Raw genomic sequence first — 14985 nt, 5'->3', positions numbered from 1 at the left:
GGAGACGGACACAGTAAACAACATGCCGCTGGCGTGTTTTAAGTCCACTTGGAGCCGAAATCTGCAGTTAACATGACAACACTTGTCATGTGACTCAACTGGCTGCATTTGATTGGCAAGATTTTGTCAGCCATAGCCAACAGGGAGAGAAATAGATTGCAAATGTAATAAATAAAAAAAAAAGATATTAAATTAAATATTAGCCAAATGGAACGGCCTAAAAGTACCGCTCTTTCTTCAAATATACAGTATACTCAAGTAAAAGTATGTTGCAATAAAACTACTCCAAAAATTACAATTTATTCTAAAAGAGTTACTACCCACCTCTGGTCACTGCCCTCAATTAGATTTAAAAATGTGTTTGTGTGCAAAAGCAAAACCCATATACTGTAATTCCCCTCACAATGCATCGTATAAAATGCCCCAAAGAGATAAGCATGCAGGTGTCACACCCTGTCTTCAGGGGAGATGAACATACTAAAGTAAATACCTGCATGAATCTGCTACTCTTGCTTCGAGGCTTATGATGGGGGTGATATAGTTTACTTTTTTCCCCCAAATAAAATTCTATCACATGTTGAATTGTATTACAATTACAGATACTATGTGTGAATACTAATGATCACGGTAACTGTTGCATGTCTTCTAAAATAAGAATTTATGTTTTAATCTTATAGCAGATCTTTCATATCACTCTGGGATCTTTCACAGTCTAGAAAAACATAGGATTTTATATATATATTTTATTTTATTTTTATTTTTTATTTTTTTTCCACATGTGATAAACAACTAGTTATGCCCCCTTTACCCTCACCCAGATCCTAGAGACTGTCAGGCCTGGTAATTATAGGGACTGCTAGTAAACCAGGCACATCCATGACTACTTTTAGTGAACAGTCACACCCATCCCTGGAATTCCTGGAAGTGAACATTACTGGTTTGGCTGCGATGAAATGCCTACTGTAATTATGTGGCCTTTAATTGTGCTCTGTTAACACCGTCAGATTGGGATGAGCTGTGACCAGGGACTGAAATGAGTCGCTTGTTTGTGGATTTGAGGCTTGTTGGATTCAGTGGGAATAGTTTGTTTTGTTATAAAGTTAAAATTTTTCATCATTTCATTCTGCCGCAATCACGGGAAAACAAAAGAGGCCAAAACACCGTGGCCCTCAAGAAGGTTTTTGAAATGACCATTTCACCTTGTGTTGTAAAGATGTATATATGTATACAGTATATGTATATATATATATGTATATATATATATATATATATATATATATATATATAAAATTGCAGCTTCAACTGGATTCTTAGTTGCTACAAATGACCATGTTGTTATCTTATTAATTGTAGAACAAGGCACTGTAACAAGTTAAAGGGTCTTTTAATATAATGTTGTTCAATATAGCAAAACAATTAATACAGCAATAATAACTGATTGCTTCAGCCTTCATTTAGGGCTGACATTCATTACATTACATTACATGTCATTTAGCAGACGCCTTTATCCAAAGTGACTTACAATGGAATTGAGTACAATCAGCCAGGAGTTGAGTCGAACTTGTAACCATTGCGACCATGATGTCTTTCGCACACAGGGTACCGGTCTGAGCCACTCCACCCCCCCCACATTCGACTGATTTGGAAGTTATTTTTGTGGCCATATCGGAGAGTCGTGATGGGTCATTACATTTGTTAAGTACACATGTATTCAGTATCTGGTGACCTGGCTCCACCCAGTCTAGCAGGTAATCGTAAAAGTTGAAAAGTCTTTTGATAAGTGTAGAACATCCAGGCCTTGAAATTTGGTTGTAATAGGTTGTCCAAGATTTTTTTAAAGGCTGTGAGTGAGTCACATAGCCAATGAGGCCCGGCTGCCACAAGGTGAATGGGAATCTTATACTCTGCCTCCATCACCCTTTCCATCAAATTCCTGGGATATTTCTGTCTTCCCACGCCAAATAAACACACTAACACAAAGACTTAGGAATGTAGACAACTCCTTCTGATCTTCACTCCGTCTGTGCCTCTCTCTCTCTCCCTCTCTCTTAGTCAGCAACATGTGAAAAACAAGACAAGACTCACTATGAAGAAGTGGAGCTTTATGCTGTGTTTTCCACTAATCATGTAGACTGGTGGTTTTCAAACTTTTTTTTTTACCTAGGGCTCACCAAAGGCCAAGCCAAAGACGCACCTGTAGGCAAATCCATGGAAATAAACATCATAAACTTATAGGAAACACAGTGCATTTTTTAGAAACAAGTGTTTGTTTAAATAATCACAATTTCAGTTTGAATCACTTAACTTTGATCAAGCAACATGGGTTAAAACATTTTCATAAAATAGTCATAGACGGATGGGCTGAATAGCAAACAATCGGTCACACTCTTGCCACTCTCCTCTGCTCAGATAGCCTAGATTCAATTTTTTTTTAAATATGAGTGCTTGATAATCTGAAAATTATTTATAACTACCAAGATTAAAATGGTTTATGTAGACTCGATGAATGTATCTGAGAGAAAAGCAGGATGTCTTCAACACCACACACCTACAGCTGTGGTGATCTCTCTCTCTCCCCCTCCCCCTCCTCCTCCCACCCTCCTTCCCTCTCTCTAACCAATCTGCTGAGCCAACAGGTGGAAAAGGTGTATAGTGTAAACGTTGTGCAACAGTTGGTAACGAGGGCCAATTACTTTTATCCGCCATTTAAAGCCATTGTGTGTGATATCAGCGTTTTTGACAGACACTATGGTCTGCTGCTGTGGTGCAGACATCCCATTCGCTTTAAAGGGAGGGCTACCAGCAAATGTACCTTTTTTTTTATTATTTAATAAGTATATTTTCACATACCTCTAAGGAACTACAATCAGTGAGCGTAATTAAATTTGATGTATCATCACAGGAACTACAGTACATTTTTGTATTGGTATGATCACAGGCAGCGGAATCTTCACACTCTGTGACAATGTCATTTTATTGAACATCAGCCAGGGAGGGAAGCATGTCAAGGTTTTCATCACTAACAGGAAAGATGTTCTACTCGTGCTTCATCTGTGTAAGTGTTTTTCCCTCTGACCACACTGTAATTATCAACAGGAAGCTTCAGACCACACGGTCCCTGTGGGACACCTTCATACGCTTAAAAGTGCGGAAGGAGGAGGAGGAAATTCAGAACACCTTTTGATATTCTTGTCAGCTGCTGTGTGCAAACTACAGCTCTTTACGTACCGAGCAGTTGGTGCAAGATGTGAAAACTGTCTGTACTTGTTTATTTATACAGAAAAGTGACACCTTGTGTATTTTTTCCCTCAAATAACTATTAAATGATTTAACTGTCAGAGACCCAATGAGGCTGCCTCTGAGTCATCAAATAGGCATCTGCAAAAATACTTTCCACCAGCCACTGAAAACAATACAATGTCTTCCATCTTGTCCAGTAACCAAAACCATTGTCTTCATCAACGTGCTGTGAGTGTTTTTTTAAAGCACATTTCTGGAATCTCTTCTTAAAACGATGTGATACTGTGACACTGTGTGTGTTTTATTTGAATTTTCAATTACGTTGATTTGCAAGTTTTAATTAAAATTTGGAAGTTGGAAGACAGTTTTGGAGGTTTCGGTAAAAGATAATACACTTAGTGAAATGGGAGTTTACTTCATCTAGATAAGCGATAGTTGGCGCTAAGGATGGGCATTCCATGCAAAAACACTATTCAAAAGTCATATCTAATTAGTCGAATATTTGTCTAATAATCGAATACTGGCTCCATCATTGTTCCGTCAGTCCGTTGCTGCCGCTGAAAATATGCAAGTGTTCTATTTTTGCCGGATGATGGAGCACAACGCTTTAATTCAGCAGAATTCAGCATGCGCGACGGGAAGTCAAATACTGATACAACATCAAGTGTTTTTTACAGAATAAAATCCACCATGTTGACACCATATCATATTTTACCAGAGAGATTAAATAAATGCCAATGAATCTAGACTGTGTTCGATGCTAAAATATGCTAAGGTGAGCTAAAGCAGACAGCTGCTTAGAAAAGTAAACTATAACAACTATAGCAACTGAAGGTTAACAGATAACCTGTGATAGATTACACAGGTTAAAAGTGTAAAGAATGTAGAAATGTGTAGACGGGAGCACAACAGTGTTCGATCTCATGGAATCCAGAAACGAAACGGGAAGCGGCATCACAGCGGAGAGTCAATGATGTGCTCACTCTTTGTTGCTCAAAGCTTTATGACCCGTCTGTTTGTCAGGATGGAACGATTGGCAGGTTTTGCGGTTTAGTATCTGAACCTGAAAGTACTGCTCAGCCATGTGGAGCTATGAATGGAGTGAATGAATGGGGATCCTTGTCTTAGTAATGAGAATCAGCCTGAAGACACACACTACTGACTGACTGATCTTCTGAATGACTGATGCACTGACTGAACCTTAACACTGACAGACTGTCTGCTTGTAACAGAGCATGCTTTGTATCACACTGGAAACACTGAAATATTGTTGTTTTTTCTGTCCATTATCAACTTATTTTTCCTGCTTGACGAGACGGTGGTGTTTCCTGATGGGTACTGGAACAGACTGTCCCGTTTTAGAGTTTGGACACTCGGGTAATGCAGTCAGCCACATACTCCAAACTTTCAACAAATAGTAAAAAAGTTTATCTCGTATTGTGTATGTACAAAGAGAAAACTTTAATTTCTTGCCTGCGAAAAAACAATAGTGCACATAGTATGAAGAGCACCTAAATGCTAATAAACGAAGGGGTGCAGATTGATATGCTTTTGTCTGCCGGTCCGTAACAGACGGGTACATGGTCCTGTTCATTCTGTTGGTGGTGAAGGAAGACCCATTTTTGAATCTCCAGTGCTCTGGAGTGAATCAACAGTGATGGATATCCAGTTGTGTTTTTTCCTGTACAAAACTGTATCGCTATATATTTTGCCAGTCCAGGCCTCGCATTCAGTATGTCACTTTTTATTCAAAATTCAGTATTCTTTACAATATTACAATACAATGTTTCTGAAAACAAGATTGTAGTCAGACAATCAGAGGTTCAACACTGAATGCCTGGAGCATCATGACAGCAGCTCGAGTTGGTGGCTGATCTTGTGGAGGGTGGCTGAAAACAGGGTTCAACGGTTAAAAAGGCTTTTGAGTCTGTTAAACAGACAATCAAGTGGGACTGAATTTCTGTATGGCTTTTCATGCCACACGTTACTTGTTAAAGAGGGTGCTGGAGTAAATTAGTCCAGGAACAACAACCAGACATTTTCCTGCCAATCAGCCAGTGACTGGTGTGAGTTTCCCAGCTGACCTTCCTGCTGGGCTGGTATTTTCGTTTCTCTGGCAACAGGGTATTGGCTTTTTGACCCACATGAGCGGTGTGTATCACAGAGCCATGACAGAATGGAAAAGATGAATTGCTTAAGTACGTCATTTAATAACTTCATGAAACCATGAACTTCCCCATACCCCTGATTGAGCAGCTACAGGAATGAATAACTTCCTGTTTATACATATATTAATTTAAATACACACAATTGCATGAAATTGAGATTTCCTTGGCAGAATCGTAGGGTTTTATGTGTATCACATTAATGAGCTAGAAGATATGTTGTCCTAAGTAATAATCTCATGCTAATGAATCGCATGTGGCCCAGTATTACTACATACAGTTTCTGGTTATGTTTATTTTTGTTGTCTGGCTCCCCCAGCTGGCACATACCACTATGTGTGTGTATATGTAAGACAAAAAAAATAAAACTCACTACCTTCTCCATTCTTCCTCTCTCCTCCTTCTCTCCTTAAATTCATCATGTCCTCCATCCATACATCCATTCAATCCTTCCACATGATCCTCATTTTCTACTTTTTGCTTATAATCCTTCACCTTCTCCTCTGGTCCTGTGCCCTTATTTTAAGCTGGGGTCTAGGATGTGGCAAGCATTCAGTGAAATGCTCATGTACATGTTGTATCACCACACACACACACACACACACACACACACACACACGTCTGTCCACTGTATACTGGTCAGTGAGGAAGCTTTGAACTACCAACCCCAGAGCGAAACTAACTCCAGGCAGAGATGATCGCCGCCTGTTCTCTACAGTACGTCACAAAATGTTACCTTTCCAAGCTCCCATCAACTCCATGCATAGGTCAGTGGGTAATATGGAGTCAGGGGGTAGTGGTGCCTCATAGCAGAGAAAGAACATTCTGTACCAGAGATCTGTACTGGTTTTCTTCAACCTAGAATGTCTGAACGTTCTGAATGGCTTCCGCGTCAGGTGGAAGGTCATCACATGGTCACTGCTGGTTGATGAATGTTCTACGAAGGCTGTGGATGTGTGTCTGGATTAGGAGTCTGACATTGACTACACTGTAATTACACACAGTTACTGCATTCATTTTTTTGTGTTTACAGTTAGTGACACACTGATGCCAGCCTATACCAGTGTTGAGTATTGGTCTGATACCATGGTGTTCTTTTCTCTCTTTCTCGCATGTTAGCATGACTTCACATTTCGCATAGACACAGAGAGTGAAGCAGATACGACAAAAACTGAAACTAACTCCAACTCTCAAATAATGATCCTTAATTTAGACAACAACCTTGGTGGCTGCTAATGCCCTGCTCCAACACACCTGATTCGGATGAACAGCTCATTACCAGGCTTCTGCAGAGCTTGTTGACGAGCTGACCATTTGAATCAGGTGTGTTGGAGCAGGGCAATATCTAAAACATGCAGGGCAGTGTTTCCTGAGGACCAGGGTTGGGAAACACTGGGCTATCTGATTAATAACGAATAAAGGGCATGCAGCACTCAGTAGTGTAATGTAGTGTAGTAACACTCCTAAACCGGAGATCACTGACACCAGGAGGAATTGCAGACTGTTTTAAACTAAAATGTAATAATGTTACATCGATTACATGTTAAAACATGTTAAAACATAGACCCGATGGTCAAGGCAAATTGTCCACATTCATTTATAATATTATTTGCCCGAAACACAAGTCTGCCAACCTGATCGGGATTGAGTTTGGCTGTCTTTTTTGTTTACATTACCGGCAGCTGAGAACACTGCACCCTAGCATACACAGCAGATGTTTATGAGCCAGCCTATAGGCTATTATTGGATATTCAGTGCACACTGCCCCTCTACCGAAGGAGGTGGTGCTTGCTTTTTGCAGAGAGAGAAGAGTCTCCCTCGTGTTCTGTAGACTTGTATCTCAAAGATGCTGTCGCTGCTGTGGCTGACACTGTTATATGTTATAGTAGAAAAGCTTGTGATGGCCCTTTGTGTCCCAAAATGCTGTTCAAGAAACCTTTGTTATATGTGAGGGCTGTAATGATTAGTTAATTAGTGAGAAGTATTTTCCTGCTTGCACACAGCTGTGAAGACATGTTTCCCATAAACACACTTCCTTTTGGTGCTGAGCTCTGAGGTAGAGAAGTAGAAGATCAACCAGATGGTTGGAAACTTTCTGTTGTGTCTCAGGCCCTTGGAATGACTCGAATTTGACATCTGTTTTTTGGAGGTTTTTCTTCAAAGGCCCTTACAGTTGGTGTGTGTGGCTCTTTCGGCACCCATTCATCCATTTTGAATACCGTACTGAAACAAGAACACGCCTCATGAATGATGAGGACTAAAATGTTGATTCTGAAGTCATTCTGGGTAAAACAGTGAAACTTGCTATTGTTACTACAGTAGCAGTAGGCATCGCCTTTGGTCTGGTGTATCTATTTGACAGAGCTAATAGGGGCAACATGCTGAAACATGTGTCTGTGTTTTTATCTGTCAACATCCTGTAAACAACACATAATTTCCTGTAACTTAACTTGGTTGGTTTCTCTTTAAACACAGCCCTATGGTTAACCTAAGCAGATGACATAATCAAAATTACAGTCTTTATTCTTGTTTTCCCCCAAGATATCCATGCTCCTTTGTTTGTGCCCTACAGACGACACATTAGTAACACACACCAATGACTTCAAGCTGGGATTTAGAGTTATTCCATAGTGGTCAATTGTTTCTCTGGCAGATTGTGTGAACACTTTGAAGGTTCTGCGGGTTTGTCAATCAAGCTTCAGGGTGGATGCTGCTAACCTTTTTCCTGTGTGTGCAAGTTTATGCTTCTTTTCTTTCTTGCTTCCTTTCTTTCTTGCTTGCTTTCTTTCTTTCTCTCCTTGACTGTGTAATTGGAATGTGCTAAACCAAACTTCTATTGTCGATATTTCCTATGAGTGTCCGTTAAGTTCATGGAGGCCAACTCTCACAGAGGTTTTGTTGCTCTCCGTCTCCTTCATATTTGATAACAATTCACCAACTACAAAGACAAAACCAACAGTGAGGTGCAGCTCCATTCCCTACGTGGGTCAGTCCAGTGTTTTCCTTCAGTAGCTCCCAATCAGATTTTCCTCTCATCGGTTACAGTATCCTCTTATTTAGAGGGACACCACAGCAACTAGCTGAGTTATTTGAAGCGGTGCATTTTGGAAAACCTGGACAGGAGATGCCATTGTCAGTGAGGATCTGGGATGAGCCTCACAGTACTACTGGGCTCAATACCAACAACCTAGTGGAACAAAAGCTTCGACTTGCTGTTTGCTACATTTGGATTTGTTGGCCGCATTATCATTTCTGAGACAAAAGAAACACATACAGAGTTGTTGTTTGGATATGAAGCAGTCTGAACTCATCCCTGTGAGTGCCTGTTTTTGTTTAGTGTTTTAAGAGCTCTATTCTGGGCAGGTTCACATGTGTTTACACATTCTTTGTCAGTCATTCTCCAGTAAATTTGAATCATTTGTTCAGGACTGTAGCCAGTAGCATAACTGCCAGAGGCTAAATCAAGCTGATATTTCACTGGTTGTGATTATTTCTCATGCTGGTAGTCAAATGCTGCCTTACAGTGTGGGAACAATTGTGTTACAAGCTATTAGAAATGATCAAAAGTGAAAGCATGTTCATACAGGTTGTCAGTGACACCCTGAATAACAAAGGTGCAACATCAGTATTGTTGTAGATCAGACTATTTGTTGACAAATGATTCACATCTGTGTATTTGTGATTTATGGCCTACAAGAAGATGAAAAATGTCCACCAGAGACCATTGTGACCTTATTAGTGGTCTTGTTTTGTCCATTCAACAATCCAAACCTCCCAAGTTCCAATGTAAAAGATTAAATCAACAATCAAAGAAATTAACATGGCAACTTTTCAACCTCTTTTAATCAATTTATTGACTATTAGTTCTCGGTTTGATTAAAAAAATGTCAATCTGTTACTGTCGCCATTCCTAATATATTAAAAAAGATAAAACAAACTTCATGTGTGCAGAAGTAATGAAATTGAAGAGATTTCTTGAATACATTTTGAAGCTGTAGATTCCCAAGAGGTGATGACATTTTCCAGGATCTCTAAATGCTAATTAAACACTGTGAACCTTGCATTACATTCAGTAGAAGTTAAGAATATTCTGCAAATAATACCATTGATATTCATATCGCATTTTGGCAAGAAATACCCCTCCACGGAAGGTATACTATCTCTGAGGTGCATTCTGTGGGTGAGCAGTGGATCGGTCCCTTCTGCTACAGTATACATTGATGCAGACATATCAAACTGATATTTGAGAAAACAACAGGACCTAAAGCGTTAAACATTCTTGAAAACCATCGATAATTTATGTTCCACATTTGGTGTTTTTATTTATGCACAGACCCATTCGCCTGTAAATTGCTTTACTGTTGATAGGAAAGCTTAATCATTGTAGCCTGTACAATTGTAATATGCAATTATAGGTATCGTATTACTAGATACTATTTAACAGAAGTACCCAAATGGGAACACAGGCATATATGTGTGTGTTTTCGTTCATGTCAGTAAATCATTTTCCCTCTGTTTCTGTCTCCCTGCCAGAATGCCCCGAGAAGTGTGAACGGAAAGTGTGCACAACAGAGGGCGAGTGCTGCCACCCTCAGTGTCTAGGCAGCTGCACAGTCCCTGATAGTGACACAGCATGTGCCGCATGTGTGCATTACTACCATCAAGGGCGCTGTGTGGCTGACTGCCCTCCTGGAACCTACAAGTTCGAGGGCTGGCGCTGCATCAGTGCTGAGCTATGCTCCAAATTCCACCTCCCCGAATATTACAGCTTTATCATCCACGATGGAGAGTGTATGCCAGAATGCCCATCTGGGTACACGCGCACTGCACCCAACAGGTGAGATGCATTCTACACAGAGCTAGGCTGCGAAAAGGGCTACTGGGTGGAGGTACTTCTATTGTTTACCTGACATGTTGTGGGTTTGACTCCCGGCTCCGCTAGTATAGATGCCTATGTGTCCTCGGGCAAGACGCTTAACCCCATTTGCTCCGGGCGGCTGTGCCGGCAGCGTGTGAATAGGTATGAAAGATGAATGATAGAAATTGCGCTGCACATAGATTCACTGTATGAAAGTGTGAGTGAGTGGGTGAACGGCAAAACTGTAGTGTAAAGCAGCTTTGAGTGGTCATCAAGGCTAGAAAGGCGCTATATAAATACAGACCATTTACATCAATACCAGTCCCACATTCAGCCACTGGTTTTAATTTCAACATTTCATTAAGGCAAGAACAGAGTGTAATACAACAGCTACAATTAAGGGCCATGAGTTTATAGTGTGGACGTTTCTGGTTAAACCTTGGGGAATCTCCCAGAAAGCATTCAGCTGTTCCTGTAAAACCATTGACACAAATTGTGTCGGGGACAGAAATGAAAAATAAAAGGTCAGGGGAGAGCTGAAGGACTCTGGTTTAACAATGTGTGCTCGTGAAATGACATTGTACAAATTAACCATATCCTGTCTCTTACATCTATGTCTGTCGCCAGTATGTACTGTACAGCCTGTGATGGTCTGTGTGATAAAGTATGTGAAGAGAAGGTCATCGACTCCATGGATGCTGCCCAGTCTCTCAAAGGCTGCACTGTTATCAAAGGCAACCTGCATATCAACATCCGCAGAGGCCGTAAGTACTGCAGTGAACCACAACAACACAGCAATAACACCAATCCTAACATTTCTACTGCAGCCTGTGTTAGTTAATGGAGGGCAGACAAGTTTATCTTTACTTCACCATATCCTGCATGTTTTTTGGCTAATCTGTTATAACGACCTGTTAGTTGCATACCTTAATTGAACCATATCAATTATGTCATCACAAAGAGTCCACTTTTGTCTGAGAACATCAGCAGAACTCTGTATCTATTACATTATTTTAGAGGGGTAGTCCACATATTTTGCATCAGCATCTTACACACTAGGAACTCCTAGTTAGTTGACGACTATGGATGTTTTTGAGTGGCCGATGATGATATTTAGAAAGCAGGGTGGCAATGGTCCCATGAATAATATTTTATATTTAAAAAAATGTTTTGTTTATCAACCTTGTCAGGGCAACCATTAGCTGCCGCCAACTTTCTCAATGCTGATCATTAGTTGGGGTACTTTCATACTTGAAATGCCCCCGAAACCGGGGGCATTTCTCCCCTAGATTGATTTTAATGGGTTTGTGTGAGCACAGCAATCGCATGTCGTTGTACCACAAATCAATCGGACTGAGCTTGGTTGCAATCGCTTCACGAGGCGGTTCATTTGCAGTGTGTATACAATCTATCACCATCCAGAAAAAGGCAAATTTCCCAAAAACACCTGACCAATCACAAAACCGTTTACAAGCACGTAGCGCTGAGGGCATGTTGAGTCGAGACTGTCGTATGAAAACGAATCAAACTAAGGTTAAGTGCAACACTGTGACATATTACCCCCTGAATCGAAACGAAATACAGGTATGAAAGCAGCCCTTCGATTATTTGATCTATACTATAAACTGCTTAACTGGAAAAATCCAGTTCATGGAGGGACATGTGGGACATGAACAAATGGGCCAAACAAGTAGCAAACAAATGGATTAGGTAATTCAGGAAATAAGTTGTTTATTAATTATTTAACTCTATAGATGTTCATATCTCGAAACACCTAAAAATCTTTCACACTTTCAATAACTTTTGCACAGCTTGGCATATTTAATCAAGATTTACTGTTCAGTCAATAATTATGTGATGAACCTAATTGAGTCAATCCAAAATGACTAACACAATGATAAATAGAAAAAAAGAGAATAATTGCATCAATGGACTAAGAGGATACGTATGTACTAACTGAAGTAAATCTGTATTTAGACAACATGGTGGCAGAGCTGGAGAGTTTCACAGGTTTAATCCAGAGGGTGACGGGCTATGTGAGGATCAGACACTCACACACTCTGAGCTCCCTGGCCTTCCTCCGCAGTCTCCGATACATCGATGGAGAGCAGCTTCTGGATGAGTAAGAGACACACAAATCACACAGTCATATGGTATTTTACTTTATGAGTACATACAATCACAGTTTTAGCCCCTAATTGTGTTGGCATATGGTCACACTTTGACTTGAGTTCTTCTCTACTAATCTACTAAAAAAGGATTCTCCTGAGAAGTCATTTATTCTAGTAACTTCATACCTCGGTGCGTGTTTGTGTTCTAATGTTGCTGGTCAAGGTCACCTCTGAAATTTTGCTTTGACTCTGAGGTGGGCGCCTGGAATGAAGACAGACATTGCATGTTTTGAAATGTTAATTGTGATAAAGTATCTCAAACTGACTTGGAGAATCTTGTTTTTAATTTGAAAAGTAAATCAACAGACTGAAGCTAACCACATATTCTGCCCCCCTTTCTTTTTTATAAGACCTAGACTGCAGCATAACTTACAACAGTCCAAGGAAAGGTTTTCTCAGGGTCGTGGAGTGGCCTTCACAACCTCATCCGTCTGCTTCTCCTTGAGCTTGCAGGAATCTTACTGTCCCAAGGCACAGATTACCGTCATTCCCGGATGTCTGGGTGTTACCCACTGACTCATAAAACCTCTCCTCTCCTCGCCTGTAGTTATTAAAGAAATAGTTAAAGACAAACTCGCCTATCCTCTGCCTTGAGCTTGTCATGAATACCCACATAACCCGAAGCTAAAACACTACACGGTGAATGTAGAAAAGATGTGTTTCTGACTATCATTCGTTCATCCTTCCTTTCTCTGCCCTCTAGCATGTACGCCTTCTCAGCATTCGACAACCAGCAGCTACAATATCTTTGGGACTGGAAACAGCACAATCTCACCATCAAAACAGGAAAGCTGTTCTTCAGAGCCAACCCAAAGCTCTGCATGTCTGAGATCCGCAGCATGTGGGAAAAAACGGGCACCCAGGGCCACTTTGATGAGAGCGATTTCCGAAACAACGGAGACCGAGCCAGCTGTAAGGGTCAAATGAGCTTCAGTGTTAGAACCCACAAAAGTATCTAAATGCCTATATCTAGTACATGTGCAGGAGATACAGTAGTTTAATCACAGCTAGTAAAAGCCTCGAGCCTGATCTTGTTCTGCACCATGTGTCTGTATTTACTGCATTACTCTGTCAATAAGACTAATTCCTGCACATTTTAATAGAAACATAGTTAAGTACTTTGATGTTCACTCTGCTCTGCTTTCCTGCCAGGTGAAAGTACTATCCTTAGGTTTAAGTCCAACAGCACCAGCAACACAAGGATCAAACTGACCTGGCAACGGTACCGGCCGCCTGACTACAGAGACCTCATCAGTTTTATTGTTTACTACAAGGAGGCGTAAGTATTTCACCGTAGCCCCAACCATTCCTTTACTATACTTAACAATAGATAAAAAAGACTATTACCAGTTTCTATCCACACAAATTCTTTGGAGCCATCCAACTGTTGCAGGAGACAATTTAATAATTAAATGGCCTCTCGTCTCGTCAAACCTCAAATAAAATGATGTGGCTGGAAATAGATCTAACACTGTAAAGGGGTTGTTTACATCCGTTTTAAATGATGAATGGATGGATTGAATAACTGCAAATAACACAAATGGCCAAAAGGTTTGTAATTAACATGACGTCATTCTTATTAATAGATTATGAACTGTTTGTTCTCCTTCCAGGCCATACCAGAACATCACAGAGTTCGAGGGGCAGGATGGCTGTGGCTCCAACAGCTGGAACATGGTGGACGTGGAGCTGAGACCAGACAAGGACTCTGACCCCGGAGTTTTGCTGTCCGCCCTGAAGCCCTGGACGCAGTACGCCATCTTCGTCAAAGCTATCACACTGATGGTGGAAGACAAACATATGCCAAGTGCCAAGAGCAAGGTGGTCTACATCCGGACTAGCCCCTCGGGTAAACATTATAATCTCACAAGACAAAAGATGCAGTTTGTAGGCTGAGAACCGAACTATATGAGCCTTTAATGAACATGAGATTTCACTTGTTAAACTGCATTATTAACATACTGTCTGACAGGTAATATTCTGTTTACGTTCTATGTGGCACTGGAATTAAGTAACATTTCTGGTTTTGATCCTGGTGCACTGTAAGGGGATGTAGCTGAGAAGACCTTTGACTAAACACAGCTGGAATTCAAAGAGATGGACAAAATGTATTTACTAAAACTGTAATACAATTAAATGAAATGCAAGACGGCTTTAAACAAATCCAGCTGCAGTGGAAAGACCCAGCAGTTCTGTGATGTCAGATGTGACATCTGCACGGGTAGAATCTGCAACCCACCCTGAAGGAGAGGGGTTTCATAGAGGCTGTTGGAAATAATCAGGTTTATCAAAGGGCCATATGTGATGATACTGAGTTCAGACTATTCTCTCTCTTTCTCTCTCAGCGCCCTCCATGCCTCAGGATGTGCGAGCATATTCTAACTCCTCAACGCAGCTGGTAGTGCGTTGGTCTCCCCCTGTCTCACCAAATGGAAACCAGACATACTACCTGGTCAGATGGCAGCAACAAGCTGAAGACAGAGAGCTGTACCAGCACAACTACTGCTCCAAAGGTAAACACACACACACACACATACATTATGGCTGTGCC

At 40.8% G+C, this 14985-nt stretch overlaps 1 protein-coding gene across 1 annotated transcript in view; it reads left to right on the top strand.

The window, feature by feature from the left end:
* The window catches only part of LOC122772252 (insulin-like growth factor 1 receptor), a 37086-nt gene that overhangs the window by 12502 nt on the left and 9599 nt on the right, over positions 1-14985 (top strand). The window contains exons 3-9 of the mRNA XM_044030118.1: positions 9939-10242; positions 10891-11027; positions 12241-12385; positions 13138-13346; positions 13587-13713; positions 14048-14283; positions 14780-14947. Coding sequence (XP_043886053.1) covers positions 9939-10242; positions 10891-11027; positions 12241-12385; positions 13138-13346; positions 13587-13713; positions 14048-14283; positions 14780-14947 — 1326 coding nt within the window. The remainder of the gene's footprint in view (positions 1-9938; positions 10243-10890; positions 11028-12240; positions 12386-13137; positions 13347-13586; positions 13714-14047; positions 14284-14779; positions 14948-14985) is intronic.

The sequence above is a fragment of the Solea senegalensis genome, linkage group LG7, assembly GCF_019176455.1.
Source record: "Solea senegalensis isolate Sse05_10M linkage group LG7, IFAPA_SoseM_1, whole genome shotgun sequence".
NCBI lineage: Eukaryota > Metazoa > Chordata > Actinopteri > Pleuronectiformes > Soleidae > Solea > Solea senegalensis.
This window is presented reverse-complemented; position numbering and strand designations above follow the sequence as displayed.